At 41.0% G+C, this 26,390-nt stretch overlaps 1 protein-coding gene across 2 annotated transcripts in view; it reads left to right on the top strand.

Annotated features, from left to right (window-relative positions):
• Positions 1-26,390, top strand: part of LOC118006343 (FYN-binding protein 1-like) — a 150,726-nt gene that overhangs the window by 42,409 nt on the left and 81,927 nt on the right. For both annotated transcript variants that reach the window (XM_034998962.1, XM_034998961.1), the window contains exon 2: positions 15,836-16,997. In XM_034998962.1, coding sequence (XP_034854853.1) covers positions 15,836-16,997 — 1,162 coding nt within the window. The remainder of the gene's footprint in view (positions 1-15,835; positions 16,998-26,390) is intronic.

Here is a 26,390-nt window from a genome sequence, read left to right as displayed (position 1 = left end):
AAATTGCTATAATTCTTTTAGTAGGAATTGATCAATGAAAATGTGAGGATAAGAGCAGAAGAGATCGAGGATCCCAGTGGATTTTTTCTTCAACTTCCTTCCCTTCAGCTTCATTTTACTTTCCATTGGATCATTTGTCTCACAGTTGATTATTTGTATGGGTAATGAGGATGAGTTTCGAGAGTTCTAGAAGTGATCAAAACACATTCTGTGTGTGGTGGGGGTTGCCTTGTTGGCACAGTGGGAGACCTGTGTATTCACTTGTCTGTGTGTGTTTGGTTTTGTTTTTTTTTTTTTAATTTATTTAAACTAAAGAAAACCAAACAGTTCACTCATTTCTCCCAAACCCCCAGCCTTCACCTCTAGCAACCACCAATCTAGTCTCTGTATCGATGAGCTTGGTCTTTTTACTTTATTTATTTTTAGATTCCACATATAAGAGAGATCACATGGTATTTGTCTTTCTCTGACTAACTTATTTGACTTAGCATAATACCTTTGAGGTCCATCTATGCTGTCACAAAGAGCAAAATTTCATTCTTTCTTGTGGCTGAATAATATTTCACTGTTTATATATACTATAGGTTTTTTTTATCTATTCATTCACTGATGAACACTTGAGTTGCTTCCATATCTTGGCTATTATAAATAATGCTGCAATGATCATCGGGGTGCATGTATCTTTTCCAGTTAGTGTTTTCATTTTCTTCAGATAAATACCCAGAAAGAATTGCTGAATTACACAGTAGTTCTGTTTTTAATTTTTTGAGGAAACTTCCTACTATTTTCCACAGTGGCTTAACCAATTTGCATTCCCACCAACAATGGACAAAGGTTCCCTTTTCTCTACATCCATGCCAACACTTGTTACCTCTTGTGGTTTTGGTGTTTTTGTTTGTTTTTTGTTTGTTTGTCTGTTTCCATGTTTTTTGATAACAGACATTCTGACAGGTATGAGGCGATACCTCATTGTACTTTTGATTTGCATTTCCCTGATGATTAGTGATGTTGAGCATCTTTTCATGTGTCTATTGGCCATCTCTATGTCTTCTTTGGAAAAATATCTACTCAGATCTTCTGCCCATTCTTTAAATTGGTTTTTTGTTTGTTTGTTTGTTTATTGCTATTGAGCTGTATGAGTTCTTTATATATTCTGGATATTAGCCTCTTATTAGATGTATGACTTGCAAATATTTTCTGCCATTTAGTAGGTTGCCTTTTTATTTTGTTAATGGTGTCCTTTGTAGAAGCTTTTTTTTTATTCTTATGTTAATCCCCATACATTACATCATTAGTTTTAGATGTAGTGTTCCACGATTCATTGTTTGTGCATAACACCCAGTGCTCCATGCAGAATGTGCCCTCCTCAATACCCACCACCAGGCTAACCCATCCTCCCACCCCCCTCCCCTCTAGAACCCTCAGTTTGTTTTTCAGAGTCCATTGTCTCTCATGGTTCGTCTACCCCTCCGATTTCCCCCGCTTCATTCTTCCCCTCCCGCTACCTTCTTCTTCTTCTTTTTTTTTTTTTTCTTAACATATATTGCATTATTTGTTTCAGAGGTACTGATATGAGGAATTCTTAATCGCAGGAAACAAACTGAGGGTTGCTGGAGTGGGGGGTGGGGTGGGAGAGATGGGGTGACTGGGTGATAGACACTGGGGAGAGTATGTGCTCCGGTAAGCACTGTGAATTGTGCAAGACTGTTGAATCTCAGATCTGTACCTCTGAAACAAATAATGTAGAAGCTTTTTAATTTGATGAGTCCCACTTGTTTATTTTTGCTTTTGCTTTGGTGTCAGATTGAAAAAGTCATTGCTAAGACCTGTGTCAAGGTCTTACTGCCTGTGTTTTTTTCTAGGAGTTTTATGGTTCCAGGTGCTACATTCAAGTCTTTAATCCATTTTGAGTTAATTTTTATGTATAGTGTAAGATAGTGGTCTAGTTTCATTCTTTTGCATGTGGCTGTCCCAATTTTCCCAACACCATTTATGGGAGAGACCATTCTTTTCTTGTATATTCTTGACTCCTCGGTCATAAATTAACTTACCATATATGCATGGGTTATTTCTGGGCTCTCTATTCTGTTCTATGTGTCTGTTTTTATGCCAATACCAGACTGTTTTCATTATTATAGCTTTATAATACAGTTTAAAGTCAGTCAGAATGATTCCTCCAGCTTTGTTCTTCTTTCTCAAAATAGCTTTGGCTATTTTTTTGTGGTTCCATACAAATTTTAGCGTTGTTTGTTCTATTTCTGTGAAAAAATGCCATTGGAATTTTGGTAGAGATTGTATTGAATCTATATATTGCTTCGAGTAGTATGGACATTTTAACGATATTAATTCTTGCAATTCATGAACATGGACTATCAAAATGACTTTAGTCAGTGAGGTGTGCTTATACCTCTCAAGTAGTTTTTTATTGTTTTTATTTATATTAGAAATTTGACATTGGTCCATTTTTACATTTTTGCCACATTTATATGTAAGTCATTAAAAATATTCTCAAACAGGGCGCCTGGGTGGCTCAGTCGTTAAGCGTCTGCCTTCGGCTCAGGTCATGGTCCCAGGGTCCTGGGATCGAGCTCCGCATCGGGCTCCCTGCTCTGCGGGAAGCCTGCTTCTCCCTCTCCCACTCCCCCTGCTTGTGTTCCTGCTCTCGCTATGTCTCTCTCTGTCAAATAAATAAATAAAATCTTTTAAAATATATATATATATATTCTCAAACACAATTTCATCTGGACCATAGAATGTATACATAGAAGCTTGATCTTGTTGAAAGATCATTTTCTCTACCATTTTGAGTCACTTCCATTTTCCTCTTCCAATCACTAAAACTGAGGTAAAAAGAAAGAAAATATCTCACTGTGGTACAATATCAAAGCAATTGTATCATCTACAAAGAGTTTTTGTTTACTAATTGTTCAGATACTGCTTAACTAATTTTACTACTTTTTTGTGGTAAAATATACAGAACATAAAATTTGCCATTTTAACCATTTTTAAATGTACAGTTCTGTGGCCATAAGTACATTCACACTGTTAGACGACCATTAATGCCATCCACCTCCAGAATGTTTTCTTTTTCCCCCAACTAAAATTCTATACCCAGTAAACACTAACTCCCCATGGCCTCCTCCCCTCAGCCCCTGGTCACCACATCCTACTTTCACTCTTTACGAATTTGACTACTCTATGTACCTCAGATAAGTGGAATCACACAATATTTGTCTTTTGTGACACTTAGCTTACTTCACTCAGCATAATGACCTTAAGGCTCATCCATGTAGTAGCATTAATCAGAATTTCCTTCCTTTTTAAGACTGAATAATATTCCATGGTGTGTATATACCACTCTTTCCTCATCCACTCCTCCACTGTTGACACGTGGGTTGCTTCCCCCTTTTGACTACTGGGAATAATGCTACTGTGAACGTGAGTATACAAATATCTATTCAAGTCCCTGCTTTCACTTCTTTTGGGTATATACCCAGAAGTGGAATTGCTGGATTGGTTTTTGAGGAAACACCATACTGTTTTCCATAGTGGCTGCACCATTTTACATTCTCACCAGCAATGCACAAAGGCTCAATTTCTCCACATTTGTCATCAACATTTGTTATTTTCTGGTGGGTTTGTTTTTTGTTTTGGGGGGGTTTTTTTGTTTTGTTTTTTTGTTTTTTAAGATTTTATTTATTTATTTGACAGAGACAGCGAGAGCAGGAACACAAGCAGGGGGAGTGGGAGAGGGAGAAGCAGGCTTCCCGCTGAGCAGGGAGCCCAATGTGGGACTCGATCCCAGGACTCTGGGATCATGACCTGAGCCGAAGGCAGCCGCTTAATGGCTGAGCCACCCAGGCGCCCTGTTTTTTGGTTTTAATAATAGCCATCCTAATGGGTGGTTAAAATTTTAATTAAAGGAAATACTTATTTTAAAATAATAGGTGACTCTCTTTGTAGTATCTTTATTCTTTAGGAAAACCACACTATTTTAAAAATCATAAAATAAGAAGGGATTTTGGTGTGTGTAATTTTTTATTTCTGTTCTTTGAATGAACCATAGATGTTAATGGTATTTTTTTTTCATTATTATTTTATCCAGGCAGAAGGAGTTATTTTATATGAATTCTTTGCTGTAAATCTGATTTTTGCCATGGGCCTTCCCAAATCATAGCCTCCTTCCCTAGCTATATCAGTTCACACCCTTCAACTTCCTGCAGCAGCCAGATAAAAAATAAACACCATCCTAGGGGAACAATGGATGAACTTTAATGGTGCCCCAGACCCCTGAATGGCCAGATGGAGGATTCATCTCACTGACTCTAGGGGGCAGTTGTTTGGAGGGAAAAGAGATCTAATATAGTCCTCTATATAAATGTACCACCCCCAGCCCACACACACAGACCAAACATCAAAAATAAAGCAAGCAGAATTGTTTGTCTTTGTCTTCTCTCACCCTTTTCAGATTGCCTGTGATGTTATAAAGTCAATGGATGTATTGGCCTAGAGCCCTACGTCCCCTGTCTTGCTTTGTCTCTTTGCTCATCTCAGATCTGCTATGATCACAACTGTGGGTAGAACAAGTGTTAACACACCGTCTGCCATGATCAAATCATTAGGGTTAGGTGGAAAACTTTTTGGATCAGAATAAGAAATTTGTCTTGTGTGAGCTGAAGATTTAAATTCAAAATCGTAACCATACAAGAAGGAAAGAAAGTCATGATTCCTATGGTGTATTGTGGCAGACACAGGATTTAGAGTTAGAAAACCTCAGTTTAGTTCTCTTTTCTACCACGTGCTTGAGCTTAGTTTATCCTTCTTTGACAATAGGAATAAACCAGGCTTTGGGAGGATCAAATAAGATATTGTGTGTGAAATTTTGCTTTAAAATGAGATTATTAGGGGACATATGGGTGGCTCAGCTGGTTAAGCATCTGCCTTTGGCTCAGGTCATGATCCCAGGGCCCTGGGGATCGAGCCCTGCATCGGGCTTCTTGCTCAGCGGGAGCCTGCTTCTCCCTCCCCTCTGCCCCTCCCCCCTGCTTGTGCTCTCTCTCTCTCTCTCTGCCAAATAAATAAATAAAATCTCTTTAAAAGATGAGATTATTAGTTCTAATAATAGAATTAGTGACAGATATAGAATGCCAAACTCTAGCATTTTTCACTAATTATACAAGTGTACACAGTTGGGGGGGGGGTATTGAGGTCATTTGTACCCTGAGATGAGTGATCTTAATTAAGCACAGATTTTAAACTAGATATTGGCAAAGTGTCACATACTAGAACCACTGGCACATTAGCAAGGAGTCACCAGTATTCTCAGAAAAAATGAAGCAATGTATGAAGGAAGAGATAAGTGAAAACCCAGAGCAGCTAAAGCCACGAAACACCTTGGAAAGATGAGGGGTCGGGGGGCGGGGGGGGGAAGAGGGTAGCTAGTGTTAAAAGCAGGATCTACACCATGAAAAGCTTGAAATTGAGAGCATCACAATTTTAATGAGAAAGGGTGCAACCTGCCCTAAAGAGCCCCATGGTGACAAAGGTGAGAGAAATTGCTCATCTCATGGCAGAGTCTTGTTACTGTGACTTATAATAGAGAAGTGAGGTAAGAGGTATGAGGTGATTGTACTGTTCACTCCTGATTACTAAATACTGAATGCATTTTCTTCAAAGTTCAAAAGGAGAGATGGAATAGGAATGGGAGGGGGGAATACGAGGAAGGGCTTCACACTGCCATATTCTGTAGAGTGAGGTCTCTGTGGAATCTTCCGTAACCCTTCACTTCTTATGTCTAGTTTTACTTTCTCCATTCACACTCTCGATCCCTTGCTGCAACCTGTCTTGATCAGCTTGCCAACACCTTCCTCTTCTGAGCAGTTCTCTTCTCATAGAACTTACACATGCGGGGAAGGAAGTTTCTAGAAAACCCCACAGATGGCCTCATCTCCCTACCCCAGCCCACTCCATGTTGGCCGTATGCTTTTGGGTTCTAACTTCTAGTCAAGTGTAGAGCGGGAATTCACCGTCCAAGCTCCCATGTCTGTGTGTTTGCGCCTGCGCTGGGGGGGACGTGGAGGCTGAGAAAAAAGGAAGCAGAGCATTTCTGTTTTCTTTTTTCTGTGTCAAACAGCATCCTTCTCAGCCACCAAGATTTTTTACTTCAAATTTCATATATTTTTAACAAAGTAAGTTTGGTTTGGCTGGTTTATACTACTTACATATAAAAATAGAATAACCAGGGGCACCTGGGGGGCTCAGTCAGTTAAGTGTCTGACTCTTGATCTCAGCTCAGGTTTTCATCTCAGGGTCATGAGGTCAAGCCCCCATGTGGAGCCTACTTAAAAAAAAAAAAATGGAATAACCACTAGAAATAGCAGATGAAATTAAGATCTCTTTGAGATGACAGAGTAGGAGGCCCGGGAAAAATGAGAGGACTTATATTGCATAATTGTCAATACTTAAATATTATCTTAAGATCCAAATAAGCCACTAGTAAGATATCTGTGAAAACACTTTAATTATCTACAAGTTCATTGGTCAAAATGTAAATTCCTGAGAGACTGTTCTCTAATTTGATGTATTTAGTTAACTCAGGCTACATGAATTACACAGTGAGCAAATGTAAGTTAAATCTGCTATAAAAACTTTATAAAACGGAGTAACAAAATAAATGGTTCTGGGACTGTTTGTGGTTCTCTACTATCTGCATCGGACTCTATATTCTCTGCATCCTGTCACCATGCCATTAGCTTCAAAGAGTCAAAAACTTAGAGCAGAACAAATTTCAGAAACACATAGGAAGCCTTATTGAACTTCCTTATCCATTTTGCGTAAGCCGTCAGAAGCCATGACAAAGTCAAGACTGTGTTGGTGCAGGAGCTATTTAGTAGTGTAACCAGAAAAAGGTTCGAAGGCTCTCATTTGTAGAAAGATGGTGATTTTCAAGCCTGGTCTTTAAAGACAGAAGGTACACAAAAGCCTAAAGGATCAATATATCTTGAGAGTCCAGGGTGACACCGAATTTGGAAAATGGGCCATCACCATCTGAGCTTTACCAGCCACTGAACTATCTTGCTTCCTCTGCTCCAATTCACTCTAAAGAGAGAACACAGTAGGAGCAAGGAGAGGATCCAGCGCAACAGGTGCCTGAGGTAATACAAGAGGGACTAATGATAGAGAGGTTTTCTGCTAAGGTACTTAGGCCAGCCTCCTGCAGGACAATGGCCGAGGTCCCCCCTCCGAGGGGAGCCAAGCAACAGCTCCCAGAGAGACCCCATTCATGCCAGGTGTCTTCTTCTGACTATATTACCCCTCACCACCCAAGGCTGGCTGCTGGGGTTGTCTGCAGTTCCAGCTTTAGCTTTACAAGTCACCGAGAAAAATGGGAGGGCTCGCCCCACTGCTTCCACCACCATCTCCTCCTCCCTGTGCCCTTGCCCAGTCTGCAGCAGTCTCATCTTGCCCCAAGAATTCAATTTGTGGTGAGAAGCACGCTCCCACATCCTGTTGAAGAGGGGCCTGATGCTCCCTCCAACCTCAGAGGCTCAGCCAACTGGAATCCATCACAGCCCATTTGCAATGAGGTAGAGACTCTGTTAGACAGAGAGCTCTTAAAAATAGAGTTGCGACAGGGGTTCAACACTCTAGAATAAGCTCAGCAAGTCATGTCCCCAGCTACCATCTGTGTGCTTAGTCATGTGGAATTCAAGTAAATTCAGCCCATCAGCCAGTATAGTATGTGTGATAGACATTATGGAAAGAAATGTGCCAGGCATTAAGGACTGCTTGTTTGAATGGGTGGTGGCAGAGGGGTGCTATTTTTGAGGAGGAAAAATAAAACTAGTTTCCTGCTTTTACATCTCCTTGGGGAAACAGTATACACAGTAAGTACTTAAATTATGACCCATTAAGTACCTAAATATTTAGACAGTGTTAATGGGGATGAAAAAAAAGTGTACCACAGTTTCATTATCTCTAGTGTGACCTGCCTTCTACCATCTTGTAAGAAGTTGTCACAAGAACTGTATTTTCAGCCAACTTCTATTGACTCTATCTTTACAACCAAAACCAAGGAGAAAGGTTTTATTATGTAATTTCTGACAGCAGTTTTAAGAAAGCTTATTTTCAGATTAAAACAATTCCCTTTTCCAAGTTCACTGAGTAGAGATTAAATCTCTTTAAAAAGAAAAGACAACTTATCACTTCTGCGTGTGTACGTGTGCTCACCCACTCAAAAGGGGTGGAGGACATGGTTGTGGGGAACATATCTGTTATTTTCTTTAATCTAGGCAATAGAAACCAGTGAAGTTGAATACCATTGCCTTGTGAAAGTATGAACTGCTTGAGTATATGACAAATTTTCACCAGCCTGCTTCCTACCTCAAGGATGGCAAGTTTATTTGGCTTAGGAAAGAACTTTCTATCTTCTCAGTCTTTTTATTATACCTTCTTATCAGTCCTTTGCTGAATAGGTTTGAGTAACATGAACCCTCACCCTGGTAGAAGCTGGGCTCTCTCTGCAGCACCCCACCCCCACCTGCTTTCATCCCTCTTCCATTCACTCTGACTACAATCTCTGAAGCCTTGGGCAGGCCTAGGGCTGGCGTACTGGAACGTTTTCCCTTTACATATGCACCTCCTTGCAACCTCCTGTTATCCTCTGATGTCATCATACCTGGAGTCCTGTTCCGGGTAATGGAGACAGTAGTATGAACTAATTTTATTCTATGAGAAGAACCATCAATTCAGACCATAAGTCATGGGGAAAACGTGACTTAACAATAAAAAAAAGAAACAATACCATAATAAGAAAGAAAATCCACATATAGTAAAATTCATCCGTGAAGAAAGAAACAAACCAATTTGGGTAAACTATTATTAATTGCTGTCTCCCTCATGATTAAAAGCATTACATGCAATCAAGAGCAAATCACTTTCTTCTCCTTTTCCCTGGGCTATATAGGGAAAAATAACAGCATCCATAAGAGTGGTTTGCTCTCCTCATGCTTTAATTACAAAAGTAACACAAACACATCTTAACAGAGGTAAAATGAAGCTTCAGTTATTTTAATGTTATTAGTTACCCATGATTCATGGCTGTTTTATTTCTTTTGTGCTTTATCAATGAAACTTTGCGAAGATGAGACTTACAAAGACATGGAACTTTGAAAACAATCTCTAATGGTAGTTTCTTTTTTTGTATTATTTAGGGGCTTGGGGGGCTTTGTTTGGTTTTTCTTACACAGTTATTGATAGGTTTTAGATTATATTCTATTACAAAAATTAAAGGGACTTTCTGGTAAGGTGTTTCCAATAATCCAGGAACAATAAGATTAACTCGGGGCTTCTCGACTTCGGGACTATCTGGACTGATAATATTTTGTTGAGGAGCTGCCCTGTGCATTGTAGGCTGTTCAGCAGTATCTCTGGCTTCTTCTCATCGGATGCCAAGAGCACTGCCTCAGTCAGTCGTTTCAATCAAAGATTTCTCCAGACGTTGCCAAAAAGGCTTCTCATTGAGAACCAAGGGATTAATCTAATATTCAATATATATTTAAAAGTAAGAGCAGTGTAGGGCCACCTGGGTGGCTCAGTCATTAAGCACCTGCCTTCGGCTCAGGTCATGATCCCAGGGTCCTGGGATGGAGCCCCGTGTCGGGCTTCCTGCTCAGCGGGAAGCCTGCTTCTCCTTCTCCCTCTGCTCCTCCCCAACCAACTCGTGCTCACTCTCTCTCTCAACTAAATAAATAACATCTTTAAAAAAAAAAGTATGACCACTATAAAAATAAATCCAAAACCAAGCAAAACCCTGTTATCAATGACAGTCATAGGGTGTTTTTAATTTTCCATATGAAAATATGTAGACAAACTGCTACAAAGGGAAACATTTTCTTAATGTGTACAGTTTCTTGATGTCTGTCCTAAATGTCATCTCAACCTTTGTTTAAGTATGTACTTGATCAATTATCTTCATGTAAGTTGCTAAGAGCAAAGGAAGATTTTCTGGATTCTAGAGTTGTTAACTGGAAACCCAGAGGTTGTAGCAAAACGCTTCTTACTAGCAGCTCTCTTGCTAGGGCCTGTGGCAAATGTGATGTTTATGCCAGGGAAGGCACATAATTCTGGGGAGGGAAAAATACATGGAGGCTAAAGGAAATTCATTTCTATCAAGAGCATTTCTAGAATTACATCTGTGCAATTATAGAGCAATGAATAGGAGTAGTTTGGACTAAACACTATATAGGTACATAACAGACAGAAATAATAATGAATTGCTTCAAATGATTTTGGAAAAGAAACAAGTAATTTGAGATGAAATGTTTGATTTACTTAAAGTATCCTGGACTCTGAGGTCTTCCAGATGTAAAATACCTCTTCTTAAGAATAAGTAGAAGCCCAATCTTTAAATTATTAAGAGTTAAAAAGGTCCTGCAAACTAATGTCAAGTTTTACTAAGGGGAAAGTAGATGCAAAGTATACTAGTACTCTCTGTACTATCTTCTCACTAAAACTGTTCTAAAAATAAAAAATAAAATAAAATCTATCTTTAAAAAAAAAAGAAAGGTTGTGCAAATAATATGCACTGATATGGATCAATTGTAAGGGAAAATAACAGAGTTAATATTGAAAATATTTAACAACTGGAATCACACGAAGTACCAAGCAATCAGAATGGTTGCTGATGATATATCCAGTTGTGCAGGTGTGTAGCAACTGAATATTAGTTCTGGAAAAAAGCAGGCTGTGAAGCAGAAGTTTCCCCTTGTGCAAAAAGTAGGGACAGGAAGGATGCTTGGGTATGTTTATATATATTTGTATATGCACAGCTTAGAAATATACATAAGAAACTGAGGACAGTAGTTGCCTCTGGTGAGGAACTGGGCAAATTCACCATGTAATTTATTGTTTAAAGCAGGTCAATTTTGAGAGTAAATGTGAATGTTATTAATAGTTCTTCCAGGACAATAGGCATAAACTTGTCCTATACTGGTAAGTCAGGATATATGATACTCCTAGAACTGGGGCAATAGGGCTTAGAGTTTCAAGGCTTAGAGTTGACTGAATTTTCACTCTATCATACAATGATACATGGCTCCTATACTCTTTCTAAGGTTTTTTTTTTTATTTTATTTATTTATTTGAGAAAGAGAGACACACAGGAAGTGCACTATAGGGGGGAGGGGCAGAGGGGGGAGGGACAGAGAGAGAGGGAGAGAGAATCTCAAGCAGGCTCCACGCTGAGCATGGGGCTCAATCCCCACGACCCTGAGATCATGACCTGAGCCAAAACCAAGAGTCAGACGCTTAACTGACTGAGCCACCCAGGCGCCCCTCTTTTTAACTTTCTTTAAAAGTAAAAAGAACCCTGGAAAATGGAATGGCTATTCAATCTACAATGAAATGGGAGAATGTTAAAAAAAATTTTAATCTTTTTTTCCTTTCTATCCTTATCATTATGAAAGAAATTTAGCTATTATTGTTAAGATTAAGGGCAGGGGCGCCTGGGTGGCTCAGTTGTTAAGCATCTGCCTTCGGCTCAGGTCATGATCCCAGGGTCCTGGGATCGAGCCCCGCATCGGGCTCCCTGCTCCACGGGAAGCCTGCTTCTCCCTCTCCCACTCCCCCTGCTTGTGGTTCCCTCTCTCGCTCTCTCTCTCTCTCTGTCAAATAAATAAATAAATAAATCTTTAAAAAAAAAAAAAGATTAAGGGCAAATCTGGATATTGAAAATTTGGTCCAATAAACTTGTAACAATGAAAAAGATGAAACAACTTCTAAAGCTAAGCAGTCAGAATAAGTGGTCACATAGTTGTAGAGTTTGGGCTATTGATTTGCCAGACATATTAGTGTAAGCTCAGGGGCTGCTCCCATTTCTTCAAAGGGTCTTACATAAGAATGTATTACTATTTCTTTCCTGTCTTCCAACATTCAGTGAAAAGTTTTGAAGTGTAGGTAAACCAAACTCAAACATAGTAACTCCATTATGTTTTCTAACAGTATGTTTGTTTCAGTCACATTGATTTAAAATTAGAACATAATGTAGCATAATGTATAAACTTGCCAAATCACTACGTTGTTCACCAAAAACTAATGTAACGTTGCATGTCAACTATACTGAAAAATTCATAAATAAATAAATAAAATTAGAACATAATATTGACAATTATAACTTAAAACTTGGTCACCTGGAGAAAATGATGTTATGTGAATAGTGAATTAGAAAAAATGATGTTGGCAGACAATCTTTGGATATATAGTACATGTAATTCTTAACCTACAAACTTTACATGCATTAACCCATTTAATCCTGATTTAAGAACAAAATCCTGTGGAAAAATAGGTACTGTTATTATTCTCATTTTACAGATGAAGAAAACTGAGTCTCAGAGAGGTTAAAAAACTTGCTAGGATATGTGGCCAGTAAATGGCAAAGTCAAGATTTGAACCCAAGTCAATAATTCTAGAGCCTGGTTTATTAACCATGGCGCTACCTTGCCTCCTGGGTCTGGGTGGGTAGCTAAGAAACTTATGTTGCAATTCCAAATAAACCACTTCCGTATTTTCTAAATTAAAACCAGGATGTGGAGTTTGACAATGGGTTAGTGTGTTTCATGGGTTTTCCCCCATGAAATCCAAGACAAGAAGTTGCTGCAACTACGTAGGTTTTTGCTTTAATCCTTTGGTTACTGTTTCCTTTCCAGTGTAGTGACAGAGGAGGGCCAGATGATTCTTTTTTTTTTTTTTAATTTATTTTTTATTCTTATGTTAATCCCCATACATTACATCATTAGTTTTAGATGAAGTGTTCCATGATTCATTGTTTGTGCACAACACCCAGTGCTCCATGCAGAATGTGCCCTCCTCAATACCCACCACCAGGCTAACCCATCCTCCCACCCCCCTCCCCTCTAGAACCCTGTTTGTTTTTCAGAGTCCATCGCCTCTCATGGTTCGTCTACCCCTCCGATTTCCCCCACTTCATTCTTCCCCTCCCGCTACCTTCTTCTTCTTCTTTTTTTTCTTAACATATATTGCATTATTTGTTTCAGAGGTACAGATCTGAGATTCAACAGTCTTGCACAATTCACAGCGCTTACCAGAGCACATACCCTCCCCAGTGTCTATCACCCAGTCACCCCATCCCTCCCACCCCACCCCCCACTCCAACAACCCTCAGTTTGTTTCCTGCGATTAAGAATTCCTCATATCAGTGAGATCATATGATACATGTCTTTCTCTTTTTGACTTATTTCACTCAACATAATACCCTCCAGTTCCATCCACGTCGTTGCAAATGGCAAGATCTCATTCCTTTTGATGGCTGCATAATATTCCATTGTATATATATACCACATCTTCTTTATCCAGTCATCTGTCGATGCATATCTTGGGCCAGATGATTCTTAAGGCTTCCCTTGCTGTATAAAATTAGGAAACCCTTTTACATTACAAGCACTTTTGGGAGTGCCTTCCAGAGATTAGCTTCATCATCCTAACAGCCCCATGACACAGCATTTAATCCCTATGATAGAGGTGAGCAAACTAAGGCCCAGAGAATTTGTACACTGCCCTAGGTTAAACAGCTAATAAGACTCAAACCCAGGCAGTCTGACTCCCTAGTCTGCATTATTAACTACTCTGCAATGTAGCCTCTTGTTATAAATCTAGAATAAATTACAGATCTAGAATATAAATTGCAAAATATAGAATAAGTCCAGAATAAAAGAGTTCTTCCCTGGAGACAGATTTTCTTACATGTGGGGAGCAAATTTATTTTTATTTATTTATTTATTTGAGAGCAAGCAAGTGCGTGAGCATGAGCCAGGGGAGGGGCAGAGGGAGAGGGAGAAGCAGACTCCCCACTGAGCAGGGAGCCCGATGCGGGGCTCTATCCCAGGACCCTGGGATCATGACCTGAGCCGAAGGCAGATGCTTAACCGACTGAGTCACCCAGGCACCCCGAGAGCAAATTTTTGTATTAATACTTCTTTATGCATCTTGTGTTAAGCTTTGGAGTTCTCTGCAGCTGTGATCTCCTTGGGAGGGTTCAGGGAAGGACCCATCTTCTCCCATTCCTTCCCCCACCACCCAAACTCTCCCTATTCTGCCATCTTCCTGCCTATTGCCTTCAGGGATTGTTTGAGGATTGGAGGAAATCATGGGGATAAAAAAAAAAAAAAGGTGTTCAAGGAAGACAAGGTAGAAAATAAGATGTTTTCAGCAACTTGCAGATAGGGTAGTAAGTTAAAGGAACAAAATTCAAGCTGGAAAATGCTGCTCTCATCTGGTTTTCTCCTTCTAGTGCCTTAAGTCCCTTTCTCCCATCCTGCAAATACACGGGCACTGCAGGTTGGTACAAAGAAAAACTCCAGCTGAGGGCACCATTTCTTTTAAATTGCTATTCACAGTATTCAGCTCAGTGCCAAGTTTTATTTCCCCAAATATGCATTAGAAGCCTGAAGATGCCAGGCCCTGGTCCAGGTGTTGTGGGGGTACAAAAAGGAATGAGACCCTTTCTGGACTTCAGAGCCCTAGGCACACCTGGCTGTGCATCCCTGTGCTCACAGTTCCTGGCTGTGAGCCCTTGAATATGCTACTTAATATTTCTAATAATAATAGTTTCCATATATTGAGCCCATGCTATGGTTTTGGGGTTTTGGGGTCTCAAAAGGTGAAATGTTTTTGGGTGTGTGGCCAGATAGGTGGTGGTGGGAAGAAAGAAAACATTTTCTAGGCAAATTTTAAAGCATGAAAATGGAAATTGTCATGACCACATGTGTATCTTCAGTGATTTTTTTTTTTAATGCTTCCGATTTTCAAATATTTCTAGAAGAACTAGAAAATTTCAAATTCTTGCTTTGGAGAGAAAGAGCAAACACACCAAGAATGTTTCCAGATTAAGTGGAAAGTCACCTTCACAGAGAAGGGTGACTATTTGCCTGCTGTCTTTACTGAGTAACATCCTAATTCTAGTCGAGGACAGAGACTGTGTAGCAGGACTTACAAGAAGGAGTAGTACATGTCCTTATAAAAGAGACGAGACTGGAGAGGCAAGAAGGCTGGACATGAGACTTCCCAGCCAGTCTCTTTGATTTCCCCAGCCTGTGCCCCCAAGACAGAACCAGTCTGGAAGGTGAGCACATTCTGCCTGCTCATCTGGTTCCAGTTGAATCAGTAGCACTCAATATTTATAATTAAGTAGGAAAACTCACATATTACTTACTTATTCAAATGAGTGACTTTTTCTGCCACATCCCCTGTTTAGCAAGCAGACACACCTTAACTGCAGATGGGAACAGGAGAGCTCTTGCAAACCACAGAGCTGTTAAACGTGGCCATGCTGTAGAAAGTGTACAAACTGAATTTACAGAAGAACTTACTTTCATTTTTTCAAGTATAGTTTCTATATAAGAGGCTCAACTGTAAAATATGGAAGAAGTCCCTTATTAGCCACTTCCATATTTTTTTCAAGTAAAACAAAGTCGATAAATGCCAAGTGAAGGGTAAATCCAACAGGAGAGCTGGAGAAACAGTGAGGGAAAGAAAAAAAAAAAGGTAGTGTCACTTAAACAGAAATAAGCAAGTCAGTGTAAGACAAGCAAAAAAAAAAAAAAAAAAAAAAAGCCCAAACAATACATGCACAACAGCCCTCCCCCTTCAAGAAACTCTCACAGACTATTTTGCCATAGAGGAAGATAAATGTGACAGTGTCTCCCCAACCAATCAGTGACCAGGCAGGCCTCAAACCAGGAAGCCCTTCAGAGTGTAGTATTTTAAATTGTGCAATTAAGACCTCTGGCTCTCAGCTAGCTTTTGTTCTCTGTGCTTGTAGGATACAAAAGCAGATGTGAAGTCCCTCATGGCAAAGTTTAACACAGGGGGCAACCCCATGGAAGAGGTCTCTGCCAGCAATCGCCCCTTCAAGGTCCCTGGGCAAAACTCGCCTTCAGGAGTACAAGCAAGAAAGAATCTCTTTGACAACCAAGGAAGTGCCAGCCCTCCTGCGGGACCTAGCAACGTACCTAAGTTTGGGTCCCCAAAGCCACCTTTGGCGGTGAAACCTACGTCTGAGGAAAAGCCTGACAAGGAGCCCAAGCCCCCGTTTCTAAAGCCGACGGGAGTGGGCCAAAGATTTGGACCGCCGGCACACTCGGCCACCAGAGACCCTGAGGTGAAAGTGGGATTTCCGAAACCTCTAGGCCCTAAGCCCGTCACCGTGCCCAAGGAAGATGCCAAACCTGTGTTTCCCCGGCCCCCTGGGAATAAGCCTTCACCTCACAGTATAAACCAAGACCATGACCTAAAGCCACCCGGCCCCAAGCCAGGGTCTCATCCTCCAGCCCTGGAAGCTGAGCAGAAGCAAGCATTCCCCAAGCTGGCTGGGGTTAAAGGCAAGTTTGCGTCGGCCTCACAGGACCATGAGCCCAAGCCCCTCTTTCCCAAGCCCATCTTTGGCCAGAAGCCATCCCTGAGTCCTGATGACACCCATGAAGACGAGAGCCCCACCAAGAATGCGTCTCTACAGAAAGGACCCCCGCCTCCCTTAGGAGCCAAGGTCAAAACTGGCCCTTTAAAACCAGCAAGAGAAGACCAGGAAACTAAAGACCATGGAGGCGAGACGTCCAGTTCACCCTTTTCTGGGGTGGTTCTGAAACCTGCTGCGAACAGAGGAAGCCCAGGCCTCTCCAGAAATGCTGAAGAGAAAAGAGAAGATAGGAAGATAGATGCTGCTAAGAACATCTTCCTGAACAAAATGAATCAGGAAGAGCCAGGCTCTGGGGCTCCTCCTGCCAAGTTCCCTAAGATGCCTTCTAAGTTGACAGTGACAGGGCCCTGGAGCCAAAGTCAAGACAAGGAAAAGGGAGACAAGAATGCAGCCACCCCCAAGCAGAAGCCCCTGCCTCCGTTGTTTACCTTGGGCCCACCACCACCAAAACCCAGCAGACCCCCGCACGTTGACCTGACGAAATTCCGAAAAGCCGCTTCTGGAAACAGTGAGTTCTTTTCTCATTCATGAGTTAACACGTTCTGTTCTACCACAGAGGGCTGTTTGAACTTCTGGGGGGAAAAATTATACCAAGGAATGAGTCCATCCCTGGTACTCCTGTGTATGTGGCCACTTTCCTTTGGCAATTTTTTTCCTTTGGTGTGGGAGGTCTGAAAGGTAAAAATCCTTAGTTCTGCGAGAAAGTGCCTCGGGGGCTGCCTTTGGGGGTGGAGGGAAATATATCCATTTGATTGATAAATGGTTTTGCTTTCATTTACATCCTTAGCCGGGTTTCATTTCTGTTGAATGAGGCTGAGGTGTGTTACCCTTACTACCACAAAAGAGTTAGAAAGACGAGTAAACCTCTAAGTTGGGAATTCTCAAACTGGGTCAATTTTGATGCCCGGGGACATTTGGCAGCGTCTGGAGGCAGTTTTGACTGTCACGACCGGAGGATGCTGCCGGCATGTGGCAGGCAGAGGCCGATGAGGCTGCTGAAGGTCACGGCTGCAGAGAGCGACCCCTCGCAACAAAGTATCCAGCCCAAAATGTCAAGTGATTTTCAATGTCCAAAAAGTCATCACGTGTTTCCTAAGCCCAATATTCAAACAAGAGATGAGCAGAGCTCGCGAGATGCCACTTTCTGTTTTATATGTTAGCTGTTTTCTATTTCTCGGTATAAAGCTTTCTGAACTTTGCTGATTCCTCAAGCAGCACAGAACTAGGACCATAAGCCAGACAAAGGGGCACATTAGTGTCCTTTGGGGAAAACAGTTTCATTTCCTACCAGAGATGTGGCAATCCTATGGCACATGCTAAAATTTGATGCTGAATGACTTGGTAAAGATTGGTAACCCCACACAGTGATGACAGGAGCTCATTTATGCCTGAAACGATTAATATTTTAGGCCAATAATGTGCAGTTATTGTTTATTCACGGGGAAGGTGGAGAAAGGATGCTTATACATAATGGAATAGGGACCACACCACTTTATTAGACATATTTTTTTTCTTATAAAACTATGGTCTAATTAAAGAAGTTCTAGGTATAAAGGTTGTTTTTCCTTTCCAGCTCTGCAAAAGCAGCTTGCAGTATATCATTTGCAATGCATCATCATGCAATAGATCAATATTCTCGCTGTTGATTAACAGATTAGTGATCCAACCTCCCATTAATCTATCATGTAGAAAGCACATTTGAAGTGATGCCACAATCATCCGTCTTCTAGAAAGATTCAGCCGTTACACTTGTGTCCTCCTCATCTGTCACCTTCTCATGTTAATACTGGTCCATAACTCAGAAATGTTATCTTTGTGAAAACTTCTAAAAGATCCCTTCCCTTAGTTCTTCTGTGCCTCGGATAAAAAATTAGCTATCATAACCTCCATCTTGTGGCTCTAACTTCAGACCAGGGAAATGCTCCATCTTTATTTCCACTCAGCTCCCAGGTTTGGGTGGCGGTCACTAGTTGTCTGGTGTCATGCTTTTGAAATGCTAATGAAGTCCTCTGGCTCCATGGTGCTGGCAAGGTCAGTAGGGAGCTGACTTTCAGTGCGATCGAGTTCCAAGGGACCCAGGCAAAACCACCTAGTAGGCAGGGTGGATCCTTGCCCTCTTTCTCCCTTTTCCCCCCATCTTGACCTGCCTCCCCACTGCTCCAGTACCCCAGGACACAATTTAGACTCTAAATCCTCTCGTAATATACCCCACCTCTAACTCTGATCCTTGGGATATATTATGCTCCAAAAGGGACCCTGTTCCCTCTTCATCCTCTTTCACAAATCAAAACTCAATCCTTCTTAATTTGAACTGACCTCAGGTTAGTGTCAGGCTAAAGCAATCTGATTCCTAACTTTAAATTATGAATAACACCCCTTTAAAGCATTCACATTTTTATAAGCATTTAAATTTTTTTAACTTTTTAAAAAAGATTTTATTTATTTATTTATTTATTTGAGAGAAAGAGAGAGAGAGAGGGAGGGAGAGAGAGACATCCCGCTGACCGCGGAGCAAGGCTCGGTCTCACCACCCTGAGATCCTGACCTGAGCCAAAACCAAGAGTTAGACACTTAACCGACTGAGTCACCAGGCGCCCCCATAATTTTTTTTAAGTTATTTTTTAAATGGAAATTATACCTGGCTCAAAAAAAAAAAAAGAAAAAGCCAGCAAGTATAAAATGGCATACAGTCCTTATCTGTCATTTTCTGGGTCTTCCCAGCCTCTGCCCCACAAAAACCACTTTTCTTAATTTCTATGGTCATCCAGCTTCCTTAGGTTTATGTAAGCAAATATAAATATAGATACTAGGGGCTCCTGGGTGGCTCAGTTGTTAAGCATCTGCCTTCGGCTCAGGTCATGATCCCAGGGTCCTGGGATCGAGCCCCGCATCGGGCTCCATGCTCAGCGGGAAGCCTGCTTCTCCCTCTCCCACTCACCCTGCTTGTGTTGTCTCTCTCTCTGTCAAATAAATAAATAAAATCTTTAAGAAAATAGAGAGAGATACTAATTCCCCCAGCTTTATACTCAAGAAGTAAAATATTATATGCAATGCTTTGATCCTTGTTTTTTTTTAATTAAAATCTTGTATATCTTTTCATATTTTAATTAAAAGGTAACTGAATATTCCTTAAAGTTGCATAATATTCTGGTAAATGAATGACCCACCTAATCGATTGAACATTGTGCATTGTTTCCAAACTTTTTCTGTTCGAAACCGTGCTACAAAAAATAACCTTGCATATGTGTCATATGTGTTATTTTCTGAACACTGAGAATTTCTTAAAAGGCAGGTCTGCTGACTCCTGATCCCACCACTGCTACTTTTACCAAACCATACTAAGTAATTTAGCATTCCGCTTAGGAAGATCAAGAATATACCAGATTTAGAAAATATAGGGTGTTCAAATTAACCTATGCTTCATCTAATAACTCTGCAGGTTTTCAAAACTCTTAACACTATTTTCTTAGCCTTCTACCTGATTGCTTCCTTTCCAGGTTCACATCCAATTCCTTAAACCTCTTCCCCATACCTACCCTCCATCTTTTTTCATCTTTGTCCAATATATTGGCCATTAAAATATTTATTATTTATTGAGGACTTGTTGCATACCAGATACACATTACCCTGTTCACTCCTCCCAAGAACCCAATGAAATAAGAATTCTCTGAAGAAACTAAAGCTCAGAGAGGTTGGGTAACTTGCCCAAGGCTATAACATGACTAAGCAGGGGTGGGACTGATCCTTTGGTCTCTCTGATTCCAGGGCCTGTGTCCCCCTCACCATCCTCCCTCCTAGGCCTCCTCTCATGAAACATAGGATATCATGAGATAATAAATCAAGCATAAGGGAAACTCAAAGAATCCTCATCCTTCTCTGTGTGTGTGTGTTCTTTGGTTGAAACATCTGTTTTTTGTTTGTTTGTTTGTTTTTTACTACAAATACCACTATAAGCTACATGGAGACAGACACCAGTCTGCTTAACATTATGTATTTGGAGCATAGAAATAATATATTCTTGTTAGTTGCTCAGGTTTGTCATCCCCCCAAAGTCTATTTAATCAGAATTCAGTATTAATATTCTCTATAGCCTAGCAGTTACTTTAACAAATTAGATAACCCCTGTCAATAGACTTGCACTCAATTGAATAGAGCTTCCATGAGAAATGAATATTCCAGTGTCTGTATTGTAGATCTAGCCAGCTTACTTACTGGTAAACCATAAGCTTGAGTATATCATATTGTTTTTCTGCACATGAAGCTGATAACTTTTTTTTTCTCCCAGAACCACTTGGGGCTACAAAAGCCTAAACTTTCAAAAAAAAAATTCCAAAATATCAAAATGTTCTCTGAACTAACCTTTTCTCTGGTTCCTTTTGATTCCTGGGCCAGTGGTGAGAGGAATTCATCCTAAGCATCAGTGTGTGCCCAACCAGCAAAGTTTCAGTTGTTAAGATCCCTTGGCTTGACTGTTGGTTTGCATGTGGAGTTAGTAATAAATCTGCTTGGAAATATTCCATCCAACCCTTTTTCTGGTCTTGTTCTTAATCCTGGAGAGAAACTAAGACTCGCCTTTCCATAGGTTAGCTTTAAGAATGATCAGTTAGGGGCGCCTGGGTGGCTCAGTCATTAAGCGTCTGCCTTCGGCTCCGGTCGTGATCCCAGGGTCCTGGGATCGAGCCCTGCATCGGGCTCCCTGCTCGGCAGGAGGCCTGCTTCTCCCTCTCCCACTCCCCCTGCTTGTGTTCCCTCTCTCACTGAGTCTCTCTCTGTCAAATAATAATAAAAAATCTTAAAAAAAAAAAAAAAAGAGTGATCAGTTAAGCATCCTGACAAGTGAAAGGGTAAGGCTAGCATCCCAGCAGGCCCTAGCAAAGGGCCAGTGGCATGACTGACCCCACTCTTTATCTGCTCATGCATCGCTTCAACTAATCCAGCCAATAGCACTTTGGAGCCTAAAGGTGTTTGGGCTATTTTCAGCAGCAAGGATAGGAGGGGGCAGGATTTTCCTTCATACACCCTAAACTGTCTCTTTTCTCTTTCCCTTCACTCTCTTTTTACATGTACTCTCTAAAATTGCCTTATTAGATATTATATATCCCATTACATCAGTGTGTGTTGCTCCTAGCCATTATAAGGGAAAGGGATGCTCAAACACATTTAAGAGATTGGAGGGGGGAGAGGTAAGTAGATTCTTTACAGTAGGGTGTCCACAAGCATCTGATACACTAGTGTGCACTTGGAGTCTAAGAACAACATACGCTAAAAAAACAGATCCCAGAACAAAGCATCTCACAGATTGGGCCATTTCAGAACACTGAAGAGCTAGAGGCAAAGCTCTATGGTACACAGACTGGAAAGGAAGTTTTTTCAAAAGCGTGGGTCGGCTTCAGGGGGCAATGTTGTTCTGCTCTCTCACTGTCCAGGTGCCTGGTGCACCTCGTGGCTGGTATCCACGCTTACTTTCACCTCCCACCTGAGCCCACTCTACTTCATCTGCCCTCCTCGGTCCCTAGGAAAGCAGTTTTCCACAAGACCTGTAAGTCTTTCTTCTCTTCTAGGTTGAAACTTCTGAGGAACCACTATTAATTGGGCAGCTTACCTGAGTTTAACCCTAAAACAGAAATGCCTTGAACGAGCATCCCCTGTCTTAACTACACAAGCCCCTGGGCAAATCTTAAGAGCTTCCTATTCTTCATCTTTCTCCCCAAGTTCTCAGCTTCTGCTCTTCTAAGATAAACCAGCTCCTCAGTCTAAACCCTGTTCTCTCAAACAACCTGTTCCCCACTGTATTATCCCAACAGCATCCTTTGGGCTTTTTTATACATGGTCTTTATTTTTACATTCTGGCATTTAATTTTACTGTGGAGAACTCTGAGACCACCCTGAATTCTCCCCTTTGAAAATGATGATCTTTTCTGTCTGCATTTCCAAAGGAATCTCTTTCTTTAAGGTTTTAAAACCTAGCCAAGATATGTTAGTGTCAATCATCCCATCATCAGTATTTTCTGAGAGAAGATGTGCCTCTTTGCTTTTGGGGATTTTCTCTTCCATATGCAGAGGGATCACACCCTTTCTTTTTATCTGGCTAACAGATGACAAATGCATTTATGAGCTCAAATCCAGAATAAGTTCACCAGCTCTGACTGTTGCTTTTAATCCACTCTTCTGTGGAGTGAAAGATAGCTGTGGTGATCTTGAGGGCTGGGTGCTGTTCCATTTTCTGAGATTTCATTTGGGGCCCTATACCAGGGCAAGCCCAACCGTGGCAGCTAACCCCCCTTCTGCCTCTGGTGTGATCCTGTCGTGGTATTTAGGGCTTTCATGCTATAGGTTTCTCCTTGACCTTCCCCAGGGGGCTCACTCACCCCTGAGTCCACCTCTCCAACCTGGAGTGTATTAAGGAGAATTCACAGGTTTTTCTAAAATCAGTGTCTTTCCCCGATATTGCTTCTGGTTCTGGGGAACAAATGGGAAGCTTTATTTGCTTCCTAGGGCACCTGAGCCTTCTGTTTCTTCCCCTAGCCACCACTTTGTGAAATTTATCCAACTACGTTATTTTTCCCTTTTTTGCGTGTGGTGGTCACTAGCGACTTTGGGATAATATTTACCTTGCCGTATTTTGTTTTTACTATTTTATTTGGTAATTGGAGGAGAGACATCCTGGAAGTCTTCTCCCTCACTTAATAGCAACTAAATTTCAGTTATAATGTAGGTGTCAGCAATATTTCCAAAGGGACCATCACGTCACCCCCTTCACAAGGTAGAAAGGAGACTCACATGAAGTGAGTGTCCACCGCTTGTGTCATATCCTTTGGACTATGCTTGGTCAAAGATGCTTAGATGATCACTCCAGGAATCTATTCTTAGGAGTCTTCAGGTCACAGTCAGGGTGAAGCAAGGGAGAGATCCAGCTACTTGATGGGTGTTTTACCTCTGGAGTTTGAGTACTGTCTAAGCTCTGAGAACCTGCAAATTCCCTGAGGATGGTCAGATCGTAAGCTTTTAACAGTCAGTTAGCTTATACTTAGACCAGCAGGAGAATAGAATACTGGATAGGAAAAGGAACCAGGAGGAGAGGACCCCTGGAACTGACCTGTGAGGAAGGCAATTTTCTCTCTTCAGGGTTTAAGTCATTTGGCTTTGAAAAATCCCCTCAGCATATTTAAGTTCCTGGTTCCTTGCTCAGTGCTCCATTTGGCTTTAAACTTCTTTTGTAACTGCTCAGATGCTAGCCAGTCTTTTAATATTAATTTTAGCACAACAGTAGTCCATCCTTATTATCTAATTTACAGGGAAAAAATTTCTTTACAGTGAGAGTCACCATGTCTGTAAGAGGGACTATTGCTTCTCTTAGGGGAGAGAAATTTCTGTAAAACCTAGTTTGGACCAACATGCCATGATTTACCCTGTAACTTCCGGTGATCAAGCAGCAGAAGTTGATATATTTTTAAGCTGCTTACAAAAGAAAATACGGGAATATTCCTCGATGCAGTGACATTGTCAACGTAGTAGCATTTGTGTTAGATCAAAGAAGACGTGGCAACTTGTAACATAAATAAAAATTTTGTTTTATAATGACCAACTTACCCTTAAATAAAGTATAAATTGCATATGAAATGATTTAATAGACACCAAATTTGATCAAAATTACTTAATTCTTAAAATAGTCATGTGACCCAGAAAGGGAAAAGCATTAAAATGAAACTGCAATTTACTTGAGAAAAGAAAATTAAAAAGAAAGTCAAATCTAAAAATCAAACACAAATATGTACGACTCTGATAACCAAATACATACAGACTCTTCCTGATTTACTTTCAGTTGTGTTTTCACACATTAAAATTTTTTAAAAAACTAGATAGGAAGATGGGGTAAATGTTATAAGATAATGTTATAATTCAGTCTGCTCACTGGGCAAGAGATATCTTGCTTCATATAATCTGCTAAAATTATTTCCAAGCCAGGCCAATAAACCCTTTTCTAAAGGATTGGATTTCCACAATATTCATTTGCCACTTTGTTTGCCTTGATGAAAATGATTTCTGAATATTATGGATTCATATGCTAATAACGCCTCTTTGTGCATACATTTTTTATTTCCAAAACAAAATGAAATTAACTTATGTAACACAAGAATTAACTCCAATGATTGAAGGACCAAATTATGCCCCAGGAGCAGAAATCCAGCTACTTGTTTTTACAAATATATCTGGAAATGTCCTACTCTTTTAGAGGAAGCACAATCATGATAGTTATGACAAGGCTCTAGAACCATCTAGAGCACTAGATTATTTGTTTTTCCAACATATGAGACACAAGGAAGAGAGAAAAAGTCTAAAAGCTGGAGACTTTAACTGCCACATTAACCACTAGCAAAGAGACAAGAAACATATTTCTCTTCCGTTTAAATTGCCACTAAAGAAAAAAAGATTATATTTTATTCTGTCTGGCATAGCGAAGGTAGAAAAAACATGTAGAACAGCCCATAGCGATAAATAGATGCTATCAGGAGAAAGTTAACTGAAGGTGAGACATCTGGCTACAGAAAAAAAACCTGAGCAGAAAACCATCTGAGGTTTTTCTTTCCCCCAAGTAAGAAGTGGCGTTGTAGAAACAGAGGTTTGTGTTTGTGCCAGCAGTCGGCATCCCTCTGCAGTTGAGGTGCTGCCCACCACAACGGCCAGTTCAGCCCACGGCACATGCCCGGCAAACAGGTGTCTTTCCAGGGGTGGTAGTAGGTCTGGTGAGGCACAGGCAAAGGGGCTTGCCCCAGAACCCCACTCTTTTCTTGAGTTTCTTCCAGTTCTCAGATCCCTGACGTAGCTCATCTGATTTCCAAGAGCAACATGTGGAGTGATATCATGAGTACGAGCAGGCAACTAAGAACCTGTCCAAAATCATCGCAAGGCAGATGAATACCACAGGTGTCCAAAGTATGTTGAGGATTTGTTCCCTTTCTTCTGTAAAAAAAATTTGCTCCCCTCTTTTTTTGTTTTTTTTGTTTTTTTATTTATTTATTTTTTAAAGATTTTATTTATTTATTTGAGCCAGAGAGAATGAGAGAGAGAGAGAGAGCACATGAGAGGGGGGAGGGTCAGAGGGAGAAGCAGGCTCCCTGCCGAGCAGGGAGCCCGATGCGAGACTCGATCCAGGGACTCCAGGATCATGACCTGAGCCGAAGGCAGTCGCTTAACCAACTGAGCCACCCAGGCGCCCTTTTTTTGTTTTTTTAGATTTTATTTATTTATTTGACAGAGAGAGAGAGAGGGAACACAAGCAGGGGGAGTGGGAGAGGGAGAAGCAGACTTCCCGCTGAGCAGGGAGCCCGATGTGGGGCTGGATCCCAGGATCCTGGAATCATGACCTGAGCCGAAGGCAGACGCTTAACGACTGAGCCACCCAGGTGCCCCGCTCCCCTCTTTTAAGTGGAGAAAGAATCCTAGATTGATACCACAAGAGCCTCTTGGGGTGGTTTGTTTTTAAATCCTACAACATTATCTATTTTTCTGCCAAACTGTCACCTTAAAGAAATTGATGTGCCCATATACGCTCAGTTACTGAGGATTTAGAGTACAGTTTCTCCAGGACCCCCTTTTTCTCCCCTCCAGAACTTTAGCCATAAACACACACACACGTGACTTTCTCCTCCGCCATTTCTTCAAAAGCAGTTTCATGTGGAAGGAGGATAAATCAGGTTTATAAAATAATTTCAGTCATTCACGTTATTCTAAATTAAAGAAGATTTTTCTAGACCCGATAGAGCAGTTTTGTAGGCAGGAAACCTCACTAGGGCTGTCTTTGATTTCTCTGAAACCTTGAGTCCTTAGTCCTCCTGGGGAGAAATTAATTGTGCTCTGGCTGAGTGGCATGCAAGCAGATGAGGTTCCTAGATCTTCTGCT

The sequence above is a fragment of the Mirounga leonina genome, unplaced genomic scaffold (assembly GCF_011800145.1).
Source record: "Mirounga leonina isolate KUSES-001 unplaced genomic scaffold, KU_Mleo_1.0 Mir_96, whole genome shotgun sequence".
NCBI lineage: Eukaryota > Metazoa > Chordata > Mammalia > Carnivora > Phocidae > Mirounga > Mirounga leonina.
The sequence above is the reverse complement of the archived record's forward strand: the minus strand, read 5'-3'. Positions and strand labels throughout refer to the sequence as shown.